General features: G+C 44.6%; 1 protein-coding gene and 1 pseudogene across 1 annotated transcript; both read right to left on the bottom strand.

Moving 5' to 3' along the window:
* Nucleotides 1-3,515: 3,515 nt before the first annotated feature.
* Nucleotides 3,516-15,843, bottom strand: LOC113244329 (potassium voltage-gated channel subfamily S member 3-like; annotated as a pseudogene).
* A 2,103-nt stretch (nucleotides 15,844-17,946) lies between these two features.
* Nucleotides 17,947-20,865, bottom strand: LOC113244327 (protein ARMCX6-like). Its single transcript, XM_026483616.4, has 2 exons — nucleotides 20,822-20,865; nucleotides 17,947-19,113 (listed from the first exon to the last, which is right to left on the bottom strand). Exons 1-2 carry the CDS (start codon nucleotides 20,863-20,865, stop codon nucleotides 18,573-18,575), a joined length of 585 nt encoding a protein of 194 aa, XP_026339401.2. The 3' UTR covers nucleotides 17,947-18,572.
* Nucleotides 20,866-27,850: the final 6,985 nt, after the last annotated feature.

Below are 27,850 nucleotides of genomic sequence, written 5' to 3'. Positions count from 1 at the left end.
GTGGCAGGTGGATTACATGTCTTCCGCTTGTACCCACCCCCCCACCCTTCGGGCTGACTAGCAGGTATGGGTGCCCGCCAGGTCCGAGGACCATCTCTGGGGAATCTTCCAACCTGCAGTGGGGACACTGCCTCTCCGCAGGCACTGGCACCTTGGATGGCCAGCATGTGACTTGTGCTTGCTGTGACAACACACGCCCGGCAGGGCTCACTTTCACTCACACACACACACACACACACACACACACAGGGGGGCGCGCCCTCCCCCGCACCCGCCCCCAACCCGGGCTTCCTCTGCTGGCTGCTGGGCCCTGTCAGGATTCCTAAGACTTGCTAATGTGACCAGCCCTTTCTCCCAAGCCAGCCTCAGGGGGGCTGGGCAATGTTTCCCGTGTAGGAGAGCCCTGCAGACAGCTCCCACACCCACTTGTCCCGACGGATCCTGCTTGGCCAATGCTGTCTTCAGCGACACCTCTTCACGCTCAGCCTCTCGAAGCTCAGCAAAAGGCAGAAGATCTTCTCCTTCCTCCTGGCTCGGGGTCCCAAACTAACAGGCACCTCCCCACTGCTCTGCGCTCTGCCAAACCCCCATTCGAGCGCTGCCACAGGCAGTTGTCCCCCGTCTCCAAGGCAGGCCCTTGGCCCTTTCAGGCCACAGCTGACTTCTGTCACAGGGAGGGTCTTGGAGACGTCCTGCTGGTCTCCTGAGCCGCTGTCTGTCACAGGGAAGCCTGTGGGCGTCCGAGGGTCTCCAGGGTGGGGTCCTGGCCCAAGGCAAGGGCCTCCTGTGCATCTGCCGGCACTGCTCTCCCCCAAACACCTCCCGAGTCTGGTAGCTCGGGCCCCTGGCCTGCCCTTCGTCCCCTGACTGGTGGCCGTGCCAGGGCAGGAGCCCTAGGGCCAGTGGAGGGGATTCGGGAGCATGCCTGCAGTCAGGGCCTGATGAAGACCTTCAGAGGCTGTCAGCGCCAGGAAGGCCATGGTGCGCGCCCCCCCCCCATACCTAATTCAGAATGGAGGAGCAGGGGACCACCAAGCACCAAGCTTGCCCACCTGCCAGCTACACGGAACAGATTCTTCCTGGGCTTCCCCGTGGTAAACATTTGACAAGGGCATCAGAGCTGCAGCTTGTCACGCTCTGTGGGGGAAGTGCCCTGCCTTGATGGGCCCGCCCCAGCCGAGCCTGCCTCTTGGGTACATCTGGGGGACCGTCCCCACAGACCGCCTTCCAACCGCACAAAAGGCCTGGTCTTGCTTCTTAACCGTCTTCTGATGACGCCTACACTGGGGCCCTGTAGGTATGGGCTGCACACTAACTCCCAGCGCCCCCCCCCTCCACTTGCTACCTCTCCTGGGGATCCTGGGATCTGACCTCCCTGCTCCCCGCCCCCTGAAGTGCACACACAGGAGGTGGCAGACATCAGGCTTCCCAGCCCATGCAGCCAGTCCCAGACTCTGCCTCCTCACCGGGACCCCACGTGCCAGGCTCCAAGCAGTCTCCTCCACCAACCCCTCACTTTGATGCGCCACCCACAGATAGGCAGGGCCCGCACCAGGTCAGTCTGTAAGGCGCCGCAGCTCCATTCAGCTTAGGGTTTGTCAGCTGTGGCCAGGGCTGGCCCCAGGCTCCCTTCTGCTGCCTCCCTCCCCCTAGATGGTCTAAGAGGCAGATGGGTTTCTCACACATTCCGGCACAGGCCTGCAGAAGATTGGCCAATCCCTTGTCTGCTACACAGGCTGCAGGCATCACCTCACACTCTGCTACTTCCCTCCTCTCTTTGCTCCTGGCCTCCTGTTTGCCCTGAGGGCAGGCTCCTTTCCCCTTATTGCCTCTTGTTTTTGTGTGTGGCTTAGGATGTCCTCCCCCAGGCCGGATCACAGAAAGCATCTCCTGTATGGTTTGCTCATTTCCACTGAAAGGCTTGTCTCACAGGTCTACTTGGAGTTTACCTTTGTGCAAGGTGGGAGGTGGGATCCAACTTTGCCTCTTCCCCCCAGCGGATAACAGGTTACCCCAGCACCATTTGTCACTCCTTTCTGATGCTGCGGTGGGCACACCTGAGGTCCTCATGCTCCCAGCAGCAGAGCAGCCCCTCTGTGGCTCCCTGGTGTGAAGTCTCCCCTGAGGCACACCTTTCTCCCAGGAACCTCTAACTGACTCGGGGACCCTCAGCTCCCTGGGGGCCCTACGGCAGGAGGGCTGTGTGTGTCAGCAGGGAGGTGGGTGTTGGGGCTTGTGAGCAGGCCTCTGCCCCAGGTTCCTTCTCAGGACGTATTCTGGCCCACAGGAAACAGGAACCCCGTGCCCTGGCTTACTTTAACAACATGGGAAAGTGGGGACTGGCTTCTTCCCTCACCAAAATTAGTTGGTTTGTGTGAGAGGAGAGCAAGTTCATTTTCTATGTATAGACTTGCTGCGCTTTGCACATGTTAGTCATTAGCTGCACTTGAAATATGGCTGTTGTCAGATGTTGAACTGACATGTTGCAATGGTTTCTCTCAATCATTTCCTTGCCTTTTTTTTTTTTTTTAGTGTGGTACATTCAATCAATCTGGAATTTAAGTTTTCTGTTTTTGTCAATGTTTTCTCTTGATCTTTTATATTATCATATATTTAGGGCTGTCTTCACATCCCACGTTTATCAGTATCCTTTTGCCTGTACTGCCTTGTGATTTCGATACGGTTTTCTTTTTAGAATTAGCTCCTTTTTTTTTTTTAAAGATTTTATTTATTTATTTGACAGAGATAGAGACAGCCAGTGAGAGAGGGAACACAAGCAGGGGGAGTGGGAGAGGAAGAAGCAGGCTCATAGCAGAGGAGCCTGATGTGGGGCTCGATCCCGGAACTCCAGGATCACGCCCTGAGCCGAAGGCAGACGCTTTAACCGCTGTGCCACCCAGGCGCCCCTAGAATTAGCTCCTTTTTTAACCTATTGGTGGTGTGTATGTGTAATGTGTGCATTTTTGTGTACTTTTGCTTTGAGGTAGACTTTGTATCTTAATTTTCTCTAAAGGTATAATTAGTTATACTAATGCCATATTACAGAATCCAATTTTTCCCCATAATTAGGTTCCTAATTTCCATGTCTGTAACGTGAACATGGATTTATATGCGTCGTCTCACTTTGTGGATCCAACATGCTTGTAATCTTCAGTCGCTGGTCCTTTGAGTCTACTTATCAGTAATTTACACTTAGCCTCATGTGAGTAAATGACAAACACAGACTGATACATAAGCCATAGCAATAAATCCCACCCAATACCATCTACCTTTTTCCCCAAAATCTTATCACAACTCTCTGTCTTGTAAAAAAATAATTTTCAGAACAAGGCATTTAATTCACTTTAATGAGGAAAATAAAGAAGATTCTATCATTTGGGAGCAAGGAATGTCCACCTATGGCTGAAAGGTACACCCTGAGAATTAAATGATTTTAATGAACCCATTGAGGTTTATAAAGCTGTGTTAACCTAACATCAGGAAGGGCCACAAGATACAGGTACACATGTCCCTGTTCATTTTCCAGTGCAATTGTCCCAAGATGCTGTGTTATAAACATTCTCAGCGTCTGCAGTGCTGGAAGCATCTGTGGAATTGGGATTGCTCACCACAGTTCCCATAGAAGACAGACCAGTAGTGAAGCCGTGCATCCGCTGTGCACAGATATCTCTAATGTTAAAGCAAGATAGCTCATGACACTTCCCTGGTGGGTCCTCACTGCTCTGGTCCACATCAGTGTCCTTTCTGCAAAAGGGAGACTTGTTGAAGATAATGTGGAGACACCCACCCAGTCACCAAGATGCCACAGCTCATGCACGTGCTGCCGATAAGCTTCCCGGCCAAGGTGACTGCGTGGGCGTCTCCATACTCCACAGTAGTCAAGCTGCTGGTGGCCCACCGCCAGCAGATGGGGATACTGGTGAGACCGGACATGTGGTCGTCTTTCTCCGCAGAGTAGATAAGCACAGAAAAGATGGAAATGGCCACAAACAGAAAGAGAAGCAGCGGCCCAACCTCATGGTAGCTGTGTCTTAGTGCGGCACCTAGAGATCAAAGTCCTACGTAGTGCCAGGCAAGCTTGAGAATTTGGAAAATTCTCATAAGCCTGAGGATCTCAACCACCTTGCCCATGTTCTCAATGTCCTCACTCTCTTCCTCCTTGGTGTCTACAGCCAAAGTGGCATAGAAGGGAATCATGAAGACGAGGTCCATTTATGTTCAGAGGATTTTTCCAGAATTTCTTTTGGCAGGGAGCAGCAACCAGCCGGATGGCAAAGTTCGCAGGTGAACCAAGTGATGCACGCGGTCTCCAAGCCTTCCAGCATGGGGTCATGCACTTCTCTGTCCTCATTCGGGAACTCTGATATACTGTGGACACACATAGCCACAATGGAGGCCAGCATCATGCTCACGGAGGAGATGGCAATGAGCTTGGCAGACAGGCAGGCAGTAGGCTGGGTTTTCCATTCGAATCCAGATCTTCTTCGGGAGCTGACCAAATCACCCCTTGTCAAACTTCTCCAGCTCCTTCTCAGACAAGACTCTTCAGAGGAGGAGCTGGTACTCTCGTCATTGCTCTTCTGGTCCCAGTCCTTCTCTGTGGTTTTCTTCCTTGCGTTCCTGGTAGCGCGCTTACTGCGGCAGAAACTGATGAAGAGCTCCTCGGTGCCCCAGTACTCCATCTCCTGCCAGAACAAAAACACGCTTTGTTCCTCTAATGACACTGCAGCTTCCCCGTGTAATAAAAATGCAGAACATATCTGAACAAGGAGGTGTTCCGATCAAAATAGTACTCTTAATTGGCCTCACTGTTGTCATCGCACGGCTCCAGAATGGCCTCTTCTGAGTGGCAGGTAAGCAGCTTTCTGAGTCTGGTGTGAGGAAACCGCAGGAGAGTGCTTTAGTCAACGCACTGCTTAAAAGCAACCCCCCCGTGTAAATTGCCAAGTTCCTCCTCTTGTCCAGGGCGATGGAAAAACTCACCAAACACCACAGTGGATAGAGAAGGCAGGGAGCTGGACGGGAAGGGAGATGAGGAAGTTCACGCTGCACCCTTGTGGTGTAGATTTCACACTCTCTGCCCTCATTCTGTCCGGTGGAATGTCCATCATCATCCAAGAAGCTCTGCCCTTCTTCCCTCGCGGAATGTGCGGTGCACCTAGGCATTTAGTGGCCAAAAAGTAGAGAAGAATCCTGTTCTTTGGTTGTATCACCCAGAGCAATTGCTGGGAAATCACTCTCACAGATTTGGGTGAGATAGGATCCTCCACCGACGGGCTCCTTTGTCGTCTGCAGAACATCTGCAGAATCCTAAGTTTCCGCTGTTCCCCGCGTCTGCATTGTGGCATGCACTCCGCGGCGAACTGCGAGAGTCCAGGCGACTCAGGCTCGCGGAGCTCTCGATGCCGCTCGCCCGCGCTGCAGGGATCAGGCCTCGGCACACAGCCCCGCGCCTGCGGTGGCGGCGGCGCGAGAGCCAGGTGGCCCGCCCCGGTCTGTCCGTCCGTCCGTCCCTGCAGAATCCAATTTTTAATGTTTTCACTGAAATCGCACTGAGTTTATGGGTTAATTGACAAGCATTGGCATCTTTATAATTTTCCCATCTAGGCACGTTTATCCCAATCCCTCTTTCATTTAGTAAACCTTTCTTTATAATGATCTTTCCCATTTCTTTTGGGGTTTTATTCCCATGTATTTGTCTGGTTTTGCTCGCTTGTGAATAGGTATGGTCCTTATACCTTCTCTTACAATGCTATTCTACTTCGATTCCACCGTTCCTAGTCCATGTGCCAACACATTAGACATAACTGTGGTTTCTGCTGCTTTGGGAACAGCAATAAAAAAGGGGAATGATCAAGTGCTTCACCATAGTCACTCCTAAAGAGGAGGAAAAAGGAAAAGAATTAAGTCCTATTGTTCCACAAGTGCTCTTCCCCCCTCCTCCCCCAATTCTCCCTAAAGACCCTTTCCTTTCTTTCATTTTACTTTTGTATTCTCTTGCTCCCTCTCCCCTGGCAGTGGAGTAGTTCAAACTGGTTCTTCTGGTTTATTCAATCATGTTTTTTTAACCCTGGCAAGGTCTCCATTAAGTTTAGCCCTTGGTATTCTATTGTTCTTTGTTCTTGAATCTATGGATACGGGATGATTGGGAAGGAAGGAAGGGTAGTTTGATGGCTCAAGTTATGACCACAAATAAGTACTTTAAATAACCATGTCATGTGTCTCCCATTGAATAAATATTTGTATCTCACAAGGACCAATTGTCAATGTGTAAATATGTATCTAGAGTTCTGTATTTTCACTATCCAGACTTTTTAATTGGTTAGTAGATAGATTTGGTGACTTTCTAAACAGGGCAGCGGGGGCATGTGGAGGTAAGGGAAGTGATGGGCGGGGTTGGGAGGGGTGGGGGGAGCAGTGGGGGGTGGGAAGTATGTTCCCACCAGCCTTCTCTCTCAGCCTCTTCTACCCTGTCACTTGGGCTGCCCCATGCCAGACCCCACACTTTTTGAAGCTTGTGCCTGTGGAAGTGAGAAACTAACCCCAATGCCCTGAGACTTTCCAATATCTGATCTGGTCATTTCTCATACCCACCCCCTCTAAGCTTCCGATCTAGGGATTGATTTGAGCCAGGAGACATGCCTGGCTGTGATTCCTTCTCTCTCCCTCCACAAAATTCCTCTCTGATGGACACTTCCTTTAGGTTCCAAGTTCTCACCACCTATAGCATCTAGCAAAGATCTATAGTCAGAGTATTCCAGGCCTGCTTCCTGATACATAATGAGAGCTTTTGGAATTTAGCAAAACTCTAAATTGATGGCTATGAGGTTCTTTTTCTTTTTTTTTCTTTTTTTAAATTTAAATTCAATTAGCCAACATATAGTACATCTTAACTCTCAGATGTAGTGTTCAACAATTATCAGTTGCGTATATAACACCCAGGGCTCATCACATCACGTGCCCTCCTTAATGCCCATCACCCAGTTACCCCATCCCCCCACCCACCTCCCTTCCAGCAACCTAGAGTTTAAAGTCTCTCATGGTTTTTCTCCCTCTCTGATGACTTTCCATTCAGTTTTCCCTCCCTTCCCCTAAGATCCTCTGTGCTGTTTCCTGTATTCCACATATGAGTGAAACCATATGATAATTGTCTTTCTCTGATTGACTTATTCCACTCAGCATGATACCCTCCAGTTTCATCCACATCGATGCAAATGGTAAATATTCATCCTTTCCGATGGCTGAGTAATATTAGATGGCTATGAGTTTTAAAAATTAGCTCTGATGGGGCGCCTGGGTGGCACAGCGGTTAAGCGTCTGCTTGGGCTCAGGGCGTGGTCCGGCGTTCTGGGATCGAGCCCCACATCGGGCTCCTGGGAGCCCGCTTCTTCCTCCCCCACCCCTCCTGCTTGTGTTCCCTCTTTTGCTGGCTGTCTCTCTGCCACATAAATAAATAAAAAAATCTTAAAAAAAAAAAAGAATGGGGAGGGATGCAGGGGGCCAAGTGGGCAACCAGGACACTGCCCTCCCTATATGATTTGCCTCAGTCCTTGGGGGTTAGAACAAGAAACACTGTATGTGGAGTTAGGAAGCTCTACAAAGCATATATCGGGCATCTCACATAACATGATATCCACACGGCTGAGCAAAGATGGGTCAACCAGTTCTTTACTTTTCGTCTTAAATTTAATTTATTTTAAAAAATTAGTTACATCCTAATTGTTCAAAGTTCAAAAGATAACAAAGGGCATACGTTAAAAATCTTCTCACCTCTCTGTCACCACTACCAGTGCTCCCCCACCACAGACAATGTTACCAGTTTCTTGTGCACAATTCTAGGGAATTATATATATATATATACTCACACACATATAATAATCTTGTCAATCATTTGCTATCACTACATAAAAATGTTTTTTTAGTTTATAGCCAAATAGTATTTTGTTGCATAAATATATCATAATTATGTAGTCAGTCCCCTATATGTGGATATTTAGTGTTTTATTCCCCATTTTTTCTTGATATTACAAATAATGATTCAATGCTTACACATATTTCCTTTTCTTCCCTTCTCCTTTTCCTCTTTTTATCTACCCAATTTTTGTTGATTAAGTTATATTTCTTAGTGTTTCCCTTTGTGTTACTGAATATACTTAGACCCTTATTGCCGGGTTTGTCCGCTTTAAGTGGTATCTTTTGACTGCAGCTACTAAGGATAAAAAAATCAACATATTTACATTACCTCACACCTTTTTCTTTCCTCTCCCAATTGCTGTTAATTATATCATTTCTCTTTCATCTGGGTTATCACCACTACATTTGTTCCATAACCATAATCACCACATTTGCTTTGGTCTTTGTCCTAAATTTACATAGACTTGACATTAATTGCTAGAGTTTTGCTATTGTTTCTTTCTTCCCTGTGTTTGTCATTTTTGCTTTCCTCTTTGTGATTCTCTTACATTTTCCCTGAGGCCTGACGGCTCATATTGTAGTTCATTCTTATCTTGCCATCCCTTTCTGGAGCTCCTGCTTAATTGCTTCATTAAAACTTTCTAATTCGTGGGGAAATATTTGGTGACAATTTTCATCTACTTTTTTTCAGATGAGTTTTCTTTATCTGCCATGAATTTTTCAGGTACTTTTTCTCTTTCCCCCTCTTACCTGTCTTTACCTATTGTGCCGTTCCATTTTGATTCCCCATCTTGGAGGGATATCAGATTTTATTGAACCAGTTCTTTTTTAGAAAGCCCATCAAAGACAAGCGTCAGAGTTGTTTTCCTTGATATGAAGAATTTTCCTTATGTCCCAAGTCATTAGACAGAGGTAGCTAAGAGGCTGTTGAATGTTCAGTCTCTCCTCTTCCTTGCTGCTTGTGGGAAGACTCATCTCCAATGCTACCTTGGGGACAGATTACTTCTTGCAAATTAACCTGTCCCTGTTATTTCTTATTTTGCCCATTTATCTGTGCTTCTTACTATGGTTCTTCTGCTCCGTGGTGGCTCTTGTTGTCAATTTGTGCATGCTTCTTAAACTTTAAGAAATATACAAATTTATTAAGAGGATATTTCTCACATTAAGTGTTCTTACTACAATAAAAAAAAGAAAGAAATATACAAACCATCTCTCCCCTTTCTGAAATTCAGTATTATCTAGTGGCTGACTTGAGAATGTAGAAACGCAACTAGAGATTTCCTGGAAAATTAACTGAACAGACTGTCAAGCATAAAACCAATTTAAATTAATGGAGACGCTGTCTGTGAAGGAGTTAGAGCTCAGTATACTCCCAGGCTTGGTTTTGACAAAGTCTCTAGTCAGGCCGAGAAAGGCGAACAACCCCATGTTTTCTGTCAGCCTTTCTGAGCTTTCTTACTACACGGCACAGGGGGCAAAGAAACATACACCACAGTTTCTTCCTGTCCTGGCAGCTGAGCTCATGCCTATTAAGAGAAAAACGGGTAACACAAAAGATGCTTAAATCACATCCTATTGCATCTTTAGTTGAAGTGGCTTTTCATCACTAATTTTCTTGGCATTCATCACACTCCACTGTATTTTCTGTTCTCTTTGCCTGTATTCCCCACTACATGGTAAGCTCTATGAACACAAGAATGGTGACTGTTTTGTTTACTATTGAATCTCCATCTGCCTCACACATAATTAGTGCTCAGTGCCTACTCAATTTGATTGTGTAGCATTAAAGCTGCAATTCTGATTTTGGACAGGAGCTTGTGCTTATCTATTTATTTTTGAAATATTTTCAATAAAAAAGCATTAGGTTTGCCAAGATAAATTTGTTTTAAAAATGAATTAAACATTTACCATATCATCTTAATTAATTTTTAAAATGCAGAAGCATCAAAAAACCCAGAATGTAACATACTCCATATCTTGAGGTCTTGCTCTCAGGTCTCTTCTCTTTTCAGGAAACTCATCCACTGCTATGGCTTCAATTATCACCTATATGTTGATGACTCATAAGTCAATATGTCCTGAGTTTCATGATTAATTTATTTAATGCCTACAGATTGCATATCCTGCAGCTTTTTCATGTTCAACATGTTTGAAATTGGAGCCATCATTCTCCAGTTGCATATGAAAACATTTCCCCCTTTTGTCTTCTCTGTCTCCGCGGATACAACCACAATCCACCCAGTTGCCCCTGCCAAAACCTAGTTATTCCTGACTTCTTCCTTCTCCCTCATCCTGTATTGCTAGCTTGTCTCAAAGTCTCATTGATTCCACTTCATTATTGGTTTTCTATAAACATTAATATTTCTCAGACCAATACCTACATATGATAACAGTACAATTAGTACAGAATTTATGATGAAAATGAATAATTTCCCCTCCCGTTCTTCCCTAGACATAGTACCACTCTCTAGAGTCCAGGGGCAATCTTTTTTAACTTTTCTGATTTTAGCTCCTTCTGTCACTGTGGTTTTCAACCAGGGTAATTTTGTACCCCCCAGGGCTAATTTGTCAGTGTCTGGAGACATTTTTGGTTGTCACAACTTAGGACAAGGGCGCTACTGACATCTTGTGGATAAAGGCCAGGGATCCTGCAATGCACGGGACAGTCTCCAGCCCAAAATGTTAGTAGCGCCAAGACTGAGAACTATTCTTGTGGTTATCTTCAAAATGCCAAAAATACACTTGTACCTCTAATGACCTTCCCTACAAAAATAGGACACTGAAGTTCATTTATTTCATAATTCTTTCTCCCCCTCTCTTATTCCTAATGTTTACAGTATTGTTAGTAATCCTAGTTTAATCATACAGTCAACAACTATTTATTGAGCACCATGTGTGCCAGGCACTATTCCAAGCATTCGGAGTTTGGTAGCAAGCAAGACAGAGATAGCAGTTATGAAGCTTGCTTTCTGAAGGAGGAAATAGGCCATGAAATAAATTAAAATAAAGAAAGTAGCTAAATGTAACTTTAAATGATGTTCATAAACATTAATTTTTTTCTTAAACTTCCACCAGGATTTGTTCACTTCTCACTTCATAGAATGAGGATGCCAGCTCTATTGTCCTTTCTTCTTTTATCATCTTCTACAAACCGAGTTCTGCCAACTGTATTGTATTAAGTCTTTTGCCTACTTGAAATAGCATCCCCAAAGTGATATGTGAGTCATTTTCTAAAACTATACAAAATAGATTTGAGTATTAGGACACTATGTGGCTCAGCAACGAGCATCATTTTATACAGTTGTAACCAACTAAATTCTGTTCATGATTTTCAACTTCTGGAGTTGAAAGCAGAAAACTTTACTGGGAGACTCAGTTGTTATAGAACATAATGTAAAAGTAAACTGGAACTTACTATGTAGATATGGGTGATTAGATAGATAGATAGATAGATAGATAGATGATAGATAGATAAATAGACATAGACATACGGTATATAATGAAGAAATATGAGCAGCATTCCTTCCATTAGAAGAGCAAGCTCCTCTTGCTTTCAAGACGCCATGAAGGCATCGCTTTGATGATGACACCAACTGACTCCCTCAGGTGCTTTCACAAGTTAAACCTAGATCTTTTGTGGGATGTTAGAGGGTTGCTTCTATATCCATTTGGTCACTTCCGACTGTTCTGAGAGCCACGCAGCCATGGTCTACTTATCTCCTGTCTTCTGGTGTGGTTGAAGTAGGTGTAAGTTTTATCATGGTACCAATGCAGCTTACCCTGGGGATATTTACTTAATAACTTAGGAGCTAGTTCAAACCTGCCCATCTTATCTGGAATGGTCAGATCCCAGAGACATCTGGGATTAGCTTTTGATTTAACACAGCCCACTATAGTTTCTTAGAAATGTTCTGGAATCCAAAGTAAAGGCTCTTGAGTCACTTAAGGGATACTGTTCTTAGATTCGAGATTCAATAGATTCTTTTTCTTTACACACCGTCAAGTGCTGAACTCTATCTTAATTTGTTGCATATTTGGAGCAAGTAGACATATTTCTTTTGTATATCTATTGTCTATTACTATGTAAAAAAACCACTTCAAAACTCAGTAGCTTAAAACAGCCATCTTAACGCACTCATTATTTTGTGGATCAGGAATCTGCACTGGGCTTAACTAGTGATTCTTCTGCCAGTCTTGCCTGAGGTTATTCATGTGGCTGAAGCCAGCTGGCAGATAAGCTGGGGGCTGATTTTCCTGTAGCTAAGGTAGCTAGATAAAGGAATAAAACTAGAAGATGCCCAGTTAAATTTGAATTTCAAATAATTAATAATTGTTTTAGTATAAGTTTGTTCCATGAAATGTTTGGGGCACACTTATTTTGAAAAATATTTTAAGCTCATCTGAAATTCAAATTTAACTGGGAGTCCTCTATTTTATCTGGCAAATCTTCATAGGCGTACTCATTTGAAACAGTTCATGTCTATTCTGCATGTTTTTTTCCTCCAGCAGGTTAGCTTGGGCTTCCACACATGGTGGTTTCAGAGTAGGAAGAGTGCAAGCCCCATGGAAAATGCACTGTTCAAACCTCTTCATGGGTCATGTTTGCTTATGTTCAAACTGCCCAAAAAAATTCACATGGCCAGGTCCAGAGTCAATGTGGGAAGGACTACACAATGGTATGGATACAAGAAGGCATGGTTCATTGGGAATGATTACTATAAGATTTTCTTAGAAGTTCTGCTCATTGTTTTTCCTCTCTTATTTGCCTCTAATTTTTCTAACCTCTCAACTGATTTTACCAAGTCCCCTTTTGTTCATGAGTTCACCCACTACCTCAAATCCTCTGCCATTTTGTTCCACTTTGGTCTGGTCAACCAAGTGTGCTGTTTAGCTGTTATCTTAAAACTAACCTTTATTGCTTTCCCGAGTTTGGTTCACCATTTCCTTGACTCTGTATTTCCCTTTGACTTGAGTACTACCTTGTTTAGTTGGAGGACATGTTCAAATAACTCCTAAGAGAAGGTCCACAGGAGATAAACTTCCTGAGTACTTTCAGTCTTAAAAACATCTTTATTGTCTCCACATAACTACTTGATAGTGTGTTTAGAGATAGAATAACAGAGAAAAGCATATTTTCTAAGGATTTAAAGGCATTTATTCATTGACATTGATCATCCAGTGTTATGAATAAGAAGTCTGATGCCAATATGATTTTTAGATGATTTTCCCCCTACCCTTGAAAGATTTTAGGGTCTCCTTTTAATCTTTATTATTCTAAAATTACTTGAGGATGTGCCTTGGTAAGGGTCTTTTTAAAAAAGATTTTATTTATTTATTTGAGAGAGAGAGCATGAAAAGGGGGGAGCAGAGGGAGAGGGAAAATCAGACTCCCAGCTGAGCAGGGAGCCCGACACAGGGTTCCACACGGGGTTTGATCCCAGGACCCTGGGAACATGACCTGAGCCAAAGGCAGACACTTAACTGAATGAGCCACCCAGGCACCCCTGTGAAGGTCTTTTCTTATTGGTTGTATTGGGCAAATAATGCACTTTTCTTTGTAATTAAAAGAAGAGATACAGAGAAAAATGAGATTATATGTATATATCATCCATAATTTATAAACACTAACACTGTCTTGTATTTGTTTAATATCTTTGTATTAACAGATCAAAGTAAGTTACATATGCTGTTAGAGTCACACTTTCTTCCATCCCTTCCCAGAGGTGATTGATATTGTAAAATTGATGTGCATCTTTCAGTACCCATTTTAAATTATTCTGGAAATATATCCATCCAAAATAATATATAGCATTGTTTCATATGCTTAAAATTATATAAATGGCATTACCCATATATTTCTACAAATTGCTTATTTCACACAACATTAGGTTTCTGAAAATTGTTTAGACTGATATATAGAGATCTAGCTCACTCATTTTGACTGCTTTATAAATTCTCTTATAAAAATATAGGATAGATTACTTATTCAAAAACCTACGCAGCAAACATCAACCTTACTGCTGAAACATCGACCATTAAAATGGGAAACAAGACAAGTATGCACTGTATCATCAGTACTGTTGTTCGGGAGGTCTTCGACAGTGCAATGAGATAAAAAGAAATGAGCTATAAAATATTGAACAGGAAGAGATAAAACTGTCATAATTCGTAAACTATGTATATCTACTTAAAAGTCAGAAAGAAGAAAAATAAGAAAACTAATAAAAGAGTTCACAAAAATGACTGTAGAATGACAACGCTACATCAGGAATTTTATACAAATCAACAGTAATTGTTCTTTATTAAATTTTAGAATGAAAATACATATATGTACAAAATTCAAAAGAAACAAGAAAACAGAAAAAAAATGATCCTCTTAGTGACTTTTTCCCATGCAAGCCCAATATATCTGTCAGGAGGTAGAAACTGCTGTGCCATTCTGTGTGTATTCTTACAAAGAGAATTTATACAATCTCAGAAAATGTAAAATCGTATAATGATGCAATAACACAGATGATGTTTATGAAGATACACACAGTGCAGTTTATTCAACTTGTTTTTCTCTCACACAAACCAACTAATTTTGGTGAGGGAAGAAGCCAGTCCCCACTTTCCCATGTTGTTAAAGTAAGCCAGGGCACGGGGTTCCTGTTTCCTGTGGGCCAGAATACGTCCTGAGAAGGAACCTGGGGCAGAGGCCTGCTCACAAGCCCCAACACCCACCTCCCTGCTGACACACACAGCCCTCCTGCCGTAGGGCCCCCAGGGAGCTGAGGGTCCCTGAGTCAGTTAGAGGTTCCTGGGAGAAAGGTGTGCCTCAGGGGAGACTTCACACCAGGGAGCCACAGAGGGGCTGCTCTGCTGCTGGGAGCATGAGGACCTCAGGTGTGCCCACCGCAGCATCAGAAAGGAGTGACAAATGGTGCTGGGGTAACCTGTTATCCGCTGGGGGGAAGAGGCAAAGTTGGATCCCACCTCCCACCTTGCACAAAGGTAAACTCCAAGTAGACCTGTGAGACAAGCCTTTCAGTGGAAATGAGCAAACCATACAGGAGATACTTTCTGTGATCCGGCCTGGGGGAGGACATCCTAAGCCACACACAAAAACAAGAGGCAATAAGGGGAAAGGAGCCTGCCCTCAGGGCAAACAGGAGGCCAGGAGCAAAGAGAGGAGGGAAGTAGCAGAGTGTGAGGTGATGCCTGCAGCCTGTGTAGCAGACAAGGGATTGGCCAATCTTCTGCAGGCCTGTGCCGGAATGTGTGAGAAACCCATCTGCCTCTTAGACCATCTAGGGGGAGGGGGGCAGCAGAAGGGAGCCTGGGGCCAGCCCTGGCCACAGCTGACAAACCCTAAGCTGAATGGAGCTGCGGCGCCTTACAGACTGACCTGGTGCGGGCCCTGCCTATCTGTGGGTGGCGCATCAAAGTGAGGGGTTGGTGGAGGAGACTGCTTGGAGCCTGGCACGTGGGGTCCCGGTGAGGAGGCAGAGTCTGGGACTGGCTGCATGGGCTGGGAAGCCTGATGTCTGCCACCTCCTGTGTGTGCACTTCAGGGGGCGGGGAGCAGGGAGGTCAGATCCCAGGATCCCCAGGAGAGGTAGCAAGTGGGGGGGGGGGGCGCTGGGAGTTAGTGTGCAGCCCATACCTACAGGGCCCCAGTGTAGGCGTCATCAGAAGACGGTTAAGAAGCAAGACCAGGCCTTTTGTGCGGTTGGAAGGCGGTCTGTGGGGACGGTCCCCCAGATGTACCCAAGAGGCAGGCTCGGCTGGGGCGGGCCCATCAAGGCAGGGCACTTCCCCACAGAGCGTGACAAGCTGCAGCTCTGATGCCCTTGTCAAATGTTTACCACGGGGAAGCCCAGGAAGAATCTGTTCCGTGTAGCTGGCAGGTGGGCAAGCTTGGTGCTTGGTGGTCCCCTGCTCCTCCATTCTGAATTAGGTATGGGGGGGGCGCACCATGGCCTTCCTGGCGCTGACAGCCTCTGAAGGTCTTCATCAGGCCCTGACTGCAGGCATGCTCCCGAATCCCCTCCACTGGCCCTAGGGCTCCTGCCCTGGCACGGCCACCAGTCAGGGGACGAAGGGCAGGCCAGGGGCCCGAGCTACCAGACTCGGGAGGTGTTTGGGGGAGAGCAGTGCCGGCAGATGCACAGGAGGCCCTTGCCTTGGGCCAGGACCCCACCCTGGAGACCCTCGGACGCCCACAGGCTTCCCTGTGACAGACAGCGGCTCAGGAGACCAGCAGGACGTCTCCAAGACCCTCCCTGTGACAGAAGTCAGCTGTGGCCTGAAAGGGCCAAGGGCCTGCCTTGGAGACGGGGGACAACTGCCTGTGGCAGCGCTCGAATGGGGGTTTGGCAGAGCGCAGAGCAGTGGGGAGGTGCCTGTTAGTTTGGGACCCCGAGCCAGGAGGAAGGAGAAGATCTTCTGCCTTTTGCTGAGCTTCGAGAGGCTGAGCGTGAAGAGGTGTCGCTGAAGACAGCATTGGCCAAGCAGGATCCGTCGGGACAAGTGGGTGTGGGAGCTGTCTGCAGGGCTCTCCTACACGGGAAACATTGCCCAGCCCCCCTGAGGCTGGCTTGGGAGAAAGGGCTGGTCACATTAGCAAGTCTTAGGAATCCTGACAGGGCCCAGCAGCCAGCAGAGGAAGCCCGGGTTGGGGGCGGGTGCGGGGGAGGGCGCGCCCCCCTGTGTGTGTGTGTGTGTGTGTGTGTGTGTGTGTGTGTGAGTGAAAGTGAGCCCTGCCGGGCGTGTGTTGTCACAGCAAGCACAAGTCACATGCTGGCCATCCAAGGTGCCAGTGCCTGCGGAGAGGCAGCGTCCCCACTGCAGGTTGGAAGATTCCCCAGAGATGGTCCTCGGACCTGGCGGGCACCCATACCTGCTAGTCAGCCCGAAGGGTGGGGGGGTGGGTACAAGCAGAAGACATGTAATCCACCTGCCACCCAAACCCCGGGAGAAAGGAGGAACAAGTAAAACGATGGTCTGTGTGGAGGAGAGCAGCCAGAAGGCAGAGCAGGCACAGAGTGCTGATGCCCAGGGCACGGTGGCCCAGAGCAGCACCCCAGGGAGACCAGGAGAGGGCACCAGGCACAGAGGCGGCACTGCCCAAGGGAAGCTTCCTGTTGCCTGTGTTGTGGGCCAGGCCTTAGGGGAAGAGGACCATTGCCCGACACATCAAAAACACGCAGGGGAGCTGGCTTCGGTGATGCAGGGGCCAAGGGTTGCTGGGAGGGCTGTGGCGGTGTGGAGAGGGGCGGCCGCATGAGTCGTCCAGATCCACGGAGTGGTTCCCTGCACAGGGCTGGGTTCCCCCTTTCCTCCAGGGCGTGCCGGCAGCTCCGATGGGGGGGTGACAGACATGTCTCTCCCGACAGGCCGGCCATAGCCCTGCCAGGCACCCACCCCAGCGTCTGCCCTGCCACCCTGACGGCGAGTTCGTGGAGGGCTCCACTGGCCCCTTCTTGGATGTCACCGAACGGACCGGGGAGAGGGCGGAAAGGAGGTTCCCCCAAAGGAAGAGGGGGCCAAGCCTTCTCTCTCTGCCAGGATTTTGGGCTTGGGGTCCCAAGGAAGGGAGTGGGCCTGGAAGTAGGTTTCCCGGCCACGTCGCAGGAGAGAGCTCTGCACCACGTGGGCACGCAGCGAGCGGCACCCACCGTTGCCACACTTGTGCATTAAATGCGCGGGGATGGCTTGCCAAGTGGTCCCCAAGGATGTGTAGACAGACCCCAAGGATACTGACCTTCGTGCCCAGGCTGGCAGTCAGGGGCAAACAGCTTCATCGAGGGATTTCTCTGCTCCTGGTGCCAGGCACTGTGCCACTTGCTTCACACGTGCCGTGTCCTGCAGTCCTAATTCCACGAGCCCCCCTCTGCTCCCTGGCCCCCAGCCCCTTCTGGAGGCTTATCCTGAGCCCTCCAGCCCACCTCTACCCCTGCCTCCTGCAAGCACTGGTGAGCGCGCCCCAGTCAGGGAGCTAAGGCCCCAGTCACCTAGCCCTGGTCGCCTGTCTTTGTCTTCCTCTGCATGTGGACTGTCAACGCAAGGACGAGTTCCATGTCTCGTTCTTGCCAATCAAAGCACACGACTTTATTGATGATACATACAAATGGAGGTTAAGTCAGCACAGCACAGAGAAGGGGAGAGTCCTCTTTGGAGGCATGGGTTCACCAGCCACCAGCTCGCATAGCAGAAGGAGTAGATGGGAAAGAATTCAACCTAAGCGGCAACGGATGCGTTTTCAGCACGAGCCCCGACACGTGCCTGGTCTCCACAAAATGGTCCAGCTCGGACAGGGAGACCACCACAGGCAAGGCCTCCCTCCCGATGCTCTCATAGGAAGTTCTGTAGCCACAGCTGGCGGCTGAAAGGATCCCTTTAGCACAGGAGGAAGGCCGCAAGGGAGTGATTGACAATGCACGCTGCCCGCAGACTGCAAAATCCAGAAGTTACTCAGAGCTCTGGGGGGACCCCTGCCTGGCCCAGAAGAGTGTGGTCCTCGATGTAGCAAGTGTAACTTCCACCCCGTGGTGGGGTGACTGGCTAAGGCTGGATCTTCCGCAGCACCCACGGCAGATTCTTTGAACGAGAACACGAGCGTGTGTTCGCCAGAGGGGTTTGGGTGGATTCGGCTCTGTTCCGTTCGAGATGGCCATTTAAGAGGCCAGGGTGTCGGGCAGAACCTGTGCGTTTCCGTTCCTGATCGAGAGGGACATGAGTGAGAGCAGCATTGGGGCACCCAGCAATTCCCCAGCCAAGACCGGCTTTTCAGACAAACCCATCAACAGTTTCAAAACCTGAACCTCAGCACATCCACTTCCCTCGGATAGCAAAGGGAACTTCAAGTCTGAAACGGACTTGGCAAGCATGTTATTAATAACTGTCATGCCTATTAACAAATCTAATCCGGCCCGCTGCAGAAACGAGTTACAGCAATGTGACACAGTCTCCCGACACACTTCATTGATGTACATCTTAATCTGGCCCTGATTTTCAACCCTTGCGTTCAAGTTATCCAGAGCACAGAGAGCCATCTCCTTAATAGCAGGGCCGGGAGTGGGGATCGTGTTTCTAACAATGGAGAGGCTGGCCAAATGACTATTGATATCATGGCTAAATGAAAAACCAGCATCCTTGGGCTGAGCAAACCACATTTTCCCCTGAATGAAAGGACACTTAGAGAGGTCAAGTACACACCTGAAAGTTGTAATACATTAAGCCTCGCAAAAATATGGTAATTTTAATTGGGGAAAGGGTGATTTTTCTTTTATTATTAGGACAGCGTTCTCTTTGGGAGTTCCTGTGTTCCTACTGCCCATGGTTCATTCAGCCTCATAGTATGGACTTTGCTTTTCCTAGATCTTTGTGTTTTTTGGGGGTTTATTTTCGGTTTTTTGGTTTTTTTAGGTCTTTGACTAAAGTTCAGAAGCCTTAACTGTCCTCACCTTGTCTGAAGCTTAATGTGATCACAATCTCTTCTGATTACTGGGTAAACACTGCAGTAAATTTTACCCCTGACCTCCAGAACTGTTTCTACTAAATCACCTATTTCAGTACATCCTACACTTACAAAAGTCACAGAAGGTTCACCCTCTTCTAAAAGCTATCTAGTTGTGATGATTGCTGGACAATCTTTTCCTGGACACAAATTGCACTATCTTCTAAAAGCCTTCTAGTTGTTGTGATTGCTGGACATTCTTTTTGGTACGCAAATTGCACTAACTGCCATTCAACCTGGGACTAGGGGCAATGCAAATACTAGATATTTTTTTTAAAGATTTTATGTATTTATTTGACAGAGATAAAGACAGCCAGCGAGAGAGGGAACACACGCGGGGGGAGTGGGAGAGGAAGAAGCAGGCTCACAGCGGAGGAGCCCGATGCGGGGTTCGATCCCACAACTCCGGGATCACGCCCTGAGCTGAAGGCAGACGCTTAACCGTGGTGCCACCGAGGCGCCCCGCAAATACTAGATATTTTATCTGAATTTCCTCAGATGGACACGTCAACACTCAGAACACAAGGGTATCAGTATCTTTCTTTCTTCATGGGGGTCTTGATTTTCAAATGTTCCTTCTCTGGCTTTTATGTCCTTTACACTCATCCCCCTGTTTCTCAGAGGTGCAACATTTGACTTTTCTAGCACCAAAGTAAGAAGGGAGGAAACCAAAGGCTGGTTGAGGAAGAGTCTGAGCTGCCTCTGGACCCTGTATTCTGACTCCGACACCTCTATCCCCACCCCTTATCTCCAGGATATCACACTGTGTGGAGCAATTTCCTTCCTTCCTTGCCTAAATTTGTGTCTGCAGGGAAGCAAGAGAGATGGGGCTTGGTAGATGTGCTGGCACATAAATGCCCTCTATCCAGAGTGACAAATCTAGTTTCCAAATGTGTCGCATTTAGGTCTCAGGCACACCCTTCACCCTGTGCTCCAAATACTTTTATCACCACCCCTCACCACCACCGAATGCTTACTTTTTCCATTTCCTTGCCCTCCAACCACTCTCTCGACCTCACTTTCTCCCCTCAAATGCCCACTTACCCCTCATTTCTGCCCCATTGATTTTGTCGCTGCTTCCCCCAGAGCCAAAAAGGATTGGGAATAAGTATTGCTTTTTTCCTTCTTTTTTGAAGACAGAATCGGAGTGTAAGAATGGGCTCTGGTTGCAAGTTTGCTTCTATCACCACCCTGTGGCCAGTTCAGGCCCCACATTTCCTTCATGAACCGCTTCAGTTTCTTTTAAATAGCGTACAATATGTTTTTTCTTCCTTTCCCTAGAGTTGTGCCGCCCCCTAGAGACAAACAAGGAAACCGAAAGATAGTGGTTGGTGAAGATTTAGGTCTGGGTGGTAAACCACAATTCTTACCTTTCACTGATTCAGGACTCTGTCAAATGATTCTCACCTTTCACTCCTGTATCCCAGCATCAACTCTTCCCCTGACCCCATTCATCATTTAGAGAACTAAAATGAGCTGGTGGGTAGCCTGGAGATGTAGGGAAATCTGACTCTACCCCTTCAGGTCTCTGCCCCAACCCTACCCTGACCCCAAGTCTCCCCAGGTAATGCTCACTCTCACACCAACCTGTACCCAACCAGAGAAGTTTCTTCCTTCTTCACTCAGCTACAATCACATCTCTCTAAGTTCAACAGGAAGCTGATGGCAAGACCCAAAAGACCACCTCTTCACAATTCTTGGTCACCTGAGATACACATCACCAATGAGCCATGGTCCCTAAGTTCCCCTTCCACCAGCAGTGATTCAAGACCTTGCCCACTTCTCTCCCTTCACCAAGCACACCAGACTTGTCACCCATTTTTTATTTGCCACTCTTAAAAGCCAAAAGAAAATTTGTTTCCATTTTGTTAAAATTTGTCTTTCTCTAATTTCCAGGGAAGGAATTTATCTTCTCATGGAGCAACTATTTCTCTTTATACTTTTTGTCTTCTTCTAGAATACAGGGGGCAATAGCCCGTCTTCACTCCCTCTCTGCTCAGCCACTAATATCCGTCATCTCTCTTGGATCCAGGAGAAAGCAGATTTCATGAAATAAGGCATGAAAGGGAAATTTTAAATATTTATTTATTGTCTCTGCTCCTGTGTCTTGGAAATACTAGATTAAAAAAATTGTACATGGTTTTATGTGTTTAGGGAGTTTTCTGGAGTGCCTTTTGCTAAAAATGTCACCATTGGTTATTTCTGAGGATAAGATTTTTTAAAAGATTTTTACTTATTTATTTGACGGAGAGAGAGACAGCCAGTGAGAGAAGGAACACAAGCAGGGGGAGTGGGAGAGGAAGAAGCAGGCTCCCAGCAGAGCAGGGAGTCTGATGCGGGGCTCGATCCTAAGACCCGGGATAATGCCCTGAGCCAAAGCACAGACACTGAATGACTGAGACACCCAGGCGCCCCTGAGGATAAGATTTAAGACAAAACACATTCTAGCTGCAGTGCCAACTGTTAAGGTCAATGGGACGTGGAGATGAACAAATCTGTCTCTTGGGCAAGATCACCTGGCTTTCCAGACAGGCCCACACAAGGCGGCATTTACCTTGCTTAGTTTGCTACACTCCAGGCTCCAAATCTTAATTTTGTCTTCAGTCCAAAAATATGCACAACTGATGACCTTACACACAACAGAAATGCATGCATATGTTCACCAAAAGATACATATAAGGATGTTTATAGTAGCACTCTTCATAACAGCCCCAAACTGGGAACATTCCAAATATCCATCAACAGTAGAATGGATAATAAAATACAGTATATTCACAAATAGAGTTTATATTCATAAATGGCAATGAATAGCATGCATGCAACAATATGAATTAATCCCACAGACTACGTTAACAAAAAAAAGATACAAAAGAATATATACTATGTGACTGTATTTACATAAAGCTTAAAGAACACTCACAAAATTAATTTATGGTGTTAGAAATCTGAATAGCGGTTACCCTTGGGATGAGTTATAGACTAGATAGGGGGATGGAGGAACCTTCCACTAGGCTGTTGATGTTTTGTTTCTTGTTCATTTTATGAAAAATTTTTGAGATGAACACTTAGGATTTGTACACTTCATTGTATATATGGTATGCTTTAACAAAAAATTACCAAAAAGCCTCAATGATGAATTACAAAAATGGGAGATGATTGAATGAAACCAGTCCTTCTGCTGATCTGGGTAAACAGGACCAAACATACTTTTTAACTTCCCTGACGGCACTAGACGGCTAACAAGATAGTTAAGACTAACTGATTCAGAATAGGACTGGGGGAAGGAAGTTTAGCTTAATGCTAGGGCCACTTTTCCCAATGGAGCATATACAGTTATCAAGGGGACTGTTGAGAGGCTATGCAGAATTTTGGATAGCCTCTGGAGGCTAGGAAGACAGATATTGTAATCAAAATGTTGCCAAGAGGTGTACCTGATGAACCCCAATGTCTTTCAGATTGTGATCCTAAAAAAGTTGCACCTCAGAGTCAGAATAACAAGAGGTAGACAAGCTGTCACAAGGATAGTTTAATTTTTAATAATCTCAATCACTGGAAAGTAGAATAAGGTAATCCCAGAGTGCTAATGCTCCTAGATGCCTAGCAGCACAAACATAAATTTTCTTTGGAGGCAAACGATGTCATCCTCAGATTATTTCTGAAGTTTTATAAAATACAATATCTGACACACAAAAGAAAACAACCAAATACACAAGAAGACAAGACAAAATTAACAGAAATCATCAGAAATGATTGATAATAAAGAAAGACTCATTGGGGCCTCAGATATTAGAGTTATCAGACATGTATTTTAAATAAATATGTTTAAGGAGATAAAAGACAATATAGAGGATTTCTGCAGATAATTAGAAACTATAAAAAAGTATAAAACAGAAATTCTAGAAATGAAAAATTAAAATAATCTTAATTATGAACTGAACAGATGGGGGGGCACCTGGGTGGCTCAGTCAGTTAAGCGTCCAGCTCTTAATCTCAGCTCAGGTCTTAATCTCAGGGTCATGACTTCAAGCACCACATTGGGCTCCATGCCCAACGGGAAAAACAAATAGATGGATTTAACAGAAGAGTACATATAGACGAAGAGAAAAATATTGAACAGGAAAGTAGGTTGAAAGAAATGATCTAGAATAAATCCCAGAGTCATAAAGAATAAAAAAATTAAGAATAGATAAGAGAGAATACAGAGAGTAGGTTTAACATATGTGTACTTGAAATTTAGGAAGAGAGGAAAAAAGAAACTTAAGAAGACAGGAGAGAATGAATGAGACAGAAGTAATATCTGAGGAAATAATGGTTGAGAATTTTCTGAACTTCGCAAAACATGAAGCCACATATAAGAAGTCCTTCAAATCTGGAGCAAGATGAATTGTAGAAAATCACACCTATAGTGAAACTACTGAAAATCAAAGACAAGGAAAATATCTTAAAGTACCCAGCAATTGCACTACTACGTATTTACGCCAAAGATACAGATGTAGTAAAAAGAAGGGGCATATGAACCCCAGTGTTCATAGCAGCGATGTCCACAATAGCTGAACTATGGAAGGAGTCGAGTTGCCCTTCAACAGATGAATGGATAAAGATGTGGTCCATATATAAAATGGAATATTACTTAGCCATCAGAAAGGATGATTACCCACTATTTGCATCGGCATGGATGGAACTGGAGGGGATTATGCTAAGTGAAATAAGTCACGCAGAGAAAGACAACTATCATATGGTTTCACTCATATGTGGAACATAAGGAATGGAGCAGAGGACCACAGGCGAAGGGAGGGAAAACTGAATGGGAAGAAATCAGAGAAGGAGACAAACCAGAGAGACTCTGGACTCCAGGAAACAAACTGAGGGTTGTGGAGGGGAGGGGAGTGGGGGGATGGGGTAACTGGGTGGTGGGCATTAAGGAAGGCACATGTTGTGATAAGCACTGGGTGTTACACACAACTAATGAATCGTTGAACACTACAGCAAAATTTGTGATGTACTATATGCTAGCTAACTGAACATAATAAAAATAAATAAATAAAGTAGCCATAAAACAAAAACCTTAGATTACCTTCAAAGGAGCAACAATTAAACTGATAGCTAACTTCTCAACAGGAAAAATAAAGCCAGACAATGGAGGAATATTATTAAAGTACTGAAAGGAAATTAATGCCAATTTAGATTTATATTCCTATAGACAATATCCTTTACCTGTATCAGTGAAATAAAGGCATTCTCAGACCAAAAAAAAATATCAGTAGCAAATTCATGCTAGAAAAAATACTAAAAGTTGCTCTTCAGGCATAATGAAAACTTATCTTCCTACAAAGCAGGAAGAAAAGAAGCACAAAGGAAAGTGTAAATGTGTGAGTCTTGACTATATAAAACAATTACATAAGAATATGAATAAGAAATCTTAAAATTTTGAAATATAAAGAGAATTAGATTGAAAAAATATAGAAAGTTGGAATGCATGACAACAATGGCATATAAATTGAGTTGACGGTAAGTGGAGTTAGCATTTTAAATCCTGTGAGTTGTCTGGGAAAAGGGTAAAAGGGCCAATTCATACTAAACTTTAGAAAATCAACAATGTATTCTGTAATAATAGGGTAATTACTAAACAATAGTAAATTAGTGCTACTATCAAGTTAATAGAGGAAAAAGGAATAATTTTAAAAATTCAATAATTCCAAAAGAATATAAGAAAGAAATTGGGACATAGAGTAGGCAGGTCAAATAAAAATCACTGAATAAGATAAGAAATTAAACCTTAAATGTATCAGAAATTACATTAAATGAAAACAGACTAAATGCTTCCATTCAAACACAAATATTGCAATATTGGATAAAAATAACAAAACCCGGCTACACGCTGTTCGCAAAAGATACATCTAAAAACTTTAACATACAGAGGGATACCTGGGTGGCTCAGTCGGTTAAGCATCTGCCTTCGGCTCAGGTCATGATCCCAGGGTCCTGGGATTGAGTCCCACATTGGGCTCCTTGCTCAGCAGGGAGCCTGCTTCTCCATCTGCCTGCTGATCCCCCTGCTTGTGTTCACTCTCTCTCACATACAAGTAAATAAATAAAATCGTTAGAAAAAAGCTTTAACATACAGAAAGTTTGAAAGTGTAAAAATGGAAAATATATACTGTGAAAACACTAACTAAAAGTAGGTAAAAATATACTAACATCAAATAAAATGGACTTTACATCAAAAAGCATTACTACAGATAAAAAGGGATACTCATGAGAAAAAAATGTATAATTCACCAGAAAGATGTAACAGTTCTAAATTTGCATGCATCTAACAACATAGCTTGAAAATATATAAAACAGAAATGGACAGAACTACAAAAAAATAATAGAGTGGGAAATTTTTAACATATCTCTTTTCATAGCTGACAGAAAAAATCAAATAAAAATAGCAGTGATATAAAACACTTGAATATGATTGGCAAACTTGACCTAATTAGTTCAAATTTTGGTCGGCATAAAGGTATACTCAACAACTACAAAAGATACATTATTTTTAAACACATATGGAACATGTATAAAAATTGACCATATCTGGGCCATACATCAAGTTTTAACATTTCAAAAAGATTAAAATCGTACAGAGTATGTTCTCCAACCATGGTGCAGTTAACTAGAAATTAATAATAAAAATGCAACTAAAAGTTCACATATTTTTGGGGATTAGGAAATACATTTCTAAATAACCCATGTGTCAAAGAAGAAATTACAATTAAAATTAGAAAACATTTTGCATGGGATGATAATAAAAATATTGTGCTCGAAGCTGTGAAAGACACTCTGCTCACGGCTATAACGGCCTACTAACAGAAGACTAATCCTCCCACTTAGGACAAGAAAAGCTGAAAAATAGTTATGGCATTTAAACAGATTAAATTATTGAAAGACCTTGGAGAGCTTCCAAAGCAGCCAGGATTGAGGTATCAAAATCCTGGAGAGAAGGGAAACTTAATGAAGCAAAACTGACATTTTACACCTGTTTTCCCCTTGAGGCATTGACCAGTTCATTATCAACATAGGTGAAGAGGCTGAAAAGAAGCTGTAAAGAGGCAGAAACCTGAATAGAGCTTTCAGCAGTTACACAGAGCTAAATCAAATCTAGAACTCAGAGCCAACTAGACAGCCAGGATTTGATGGGCTAATATCCTGGAGAAAAGGAAATTAAATCCTGGAGAAAAGAAATGAAATGGGCCGTCTGAGTTAATTTTCTCCTTGATGGATTCACCAGTTCTTAATAGGTGTAGAGCTGGAAACAAAAAAGCCAGGTAAAATTGGCAATTAAGAGGCTGGGAAGATAAACAGAGTTCTCAGCAGCTTCAAAGTACAGGGGAAATTTAAAAATTAGCGTTTGGGGACTTCCAAGGTTGGAGGAACTGATAAATACCCCAGAATGTCAGTTAGAACCCCTGAAGGATTACACCCTAGAAGTAAGGTGAACTGGAAATAGAAGAGGTCTGACAGAGATTGAAATCCAACCTTGAAATAGTTCAATTCTTGATTCGCTTAAGCTAATTTACTCCTATACTGTCTTTGCAAAGTGAAAGAAAATCCTCTACAAATTAAGAAAATATCTCAATTTTCTAGAATTTTTCTCTCATAATGTTCAACATTTGAACAAAAGCACCCCAAGAGACATGACAAATGGGAATTATTTTTAAAGGAGAAAAAGAAACCAAGAGAAGAAAAAATAGACAAAAGAAATAGACCTGTATCAGATTAAGCTATTGGATGTATCAGGCATAGACTTTAAAATAATTATAATTAATATGTTCAAGAAAATAGATAAGATGGACAATTTCATCCATGAACTGAAATACGGGTGAGGGGAATCAAATGGAAATTCTAAATCAAAAAATATAATAGTGACTTTTACTTTCAGCTCCAACATATAAAGAACTTGGAAGGCCTCACCACTCTCCTCACAGTAAGAAAAAATGCTGAACAAATAGAAAATCTTTTCTAAGATTTGTCAGAGAACCGAGGTGACAGGGCAAACCAACACCCCCAAAACCTGGAGATATAGGCAGAATCACAGGTGTGACAAGCTTACTTGAAGCAAAAGGCTCTGGAGTCAATAACTGGTTAGAACACTTAAGTGGTAATTTTGATGAATTGCTAGAGGCTGAGTGTGTACTAAAGAGTGAAAATTCACGGGGGAGCATTTTAGGGGGGGAGGGCCACACTTTCAATGATTTTACCTCAAGGAACCCCGACAAGTTCTCATGACAAAGATTAAAGAAAAATCCCGTCATGTTTCTGGCAGGGGAAGGAGAAAATAATCATTTTGAATTGTGGTCAGGGGAAAAGTAACCATTCTGAAAGATGTCCAGAGGTTTTTCATAACAGGGGTGTCCTGAAAGAGAAGCTCTTTCTTCTTATCTGACCTGGGGGGAC

This window comes from Ursus arctos, chromosome X, assembly GCF_023065955.2.
Source record: "Ursus arctos isolate Adak ecotype North America chromosome X, UrsArc2.0, whole genome shotgun sequence".
Classification (NCBI taxonomy): Eukaryota; Metazoa; Chordata; class Mammalia; order Carnivora; family Ursidae; genus Ursus; species Ursus arctos.
The sequence above is the reverse complement of the archived record's forward strand: the minus strand, read 5'-3'. Positions and strand labels throughout refer to the sequence as shown.

Excerpts from the sequence above, each read along its gene's own strand:
- LOC113244327 (XM_026483616.4), bottom strand. The coding sequence starts at position 20,865 with ATGGGGTCAGGGGAAGAGTTGATGCTGGGATACAGGAGTGAAAG. Across the intron at positions 19,114-20,821 it reads CTGGGATACAGGAGTGAAAG|GTGTGTACTTGACCTCTCTA; the intron begins GTGAGAATCATT and ends TACAACTTTCAG.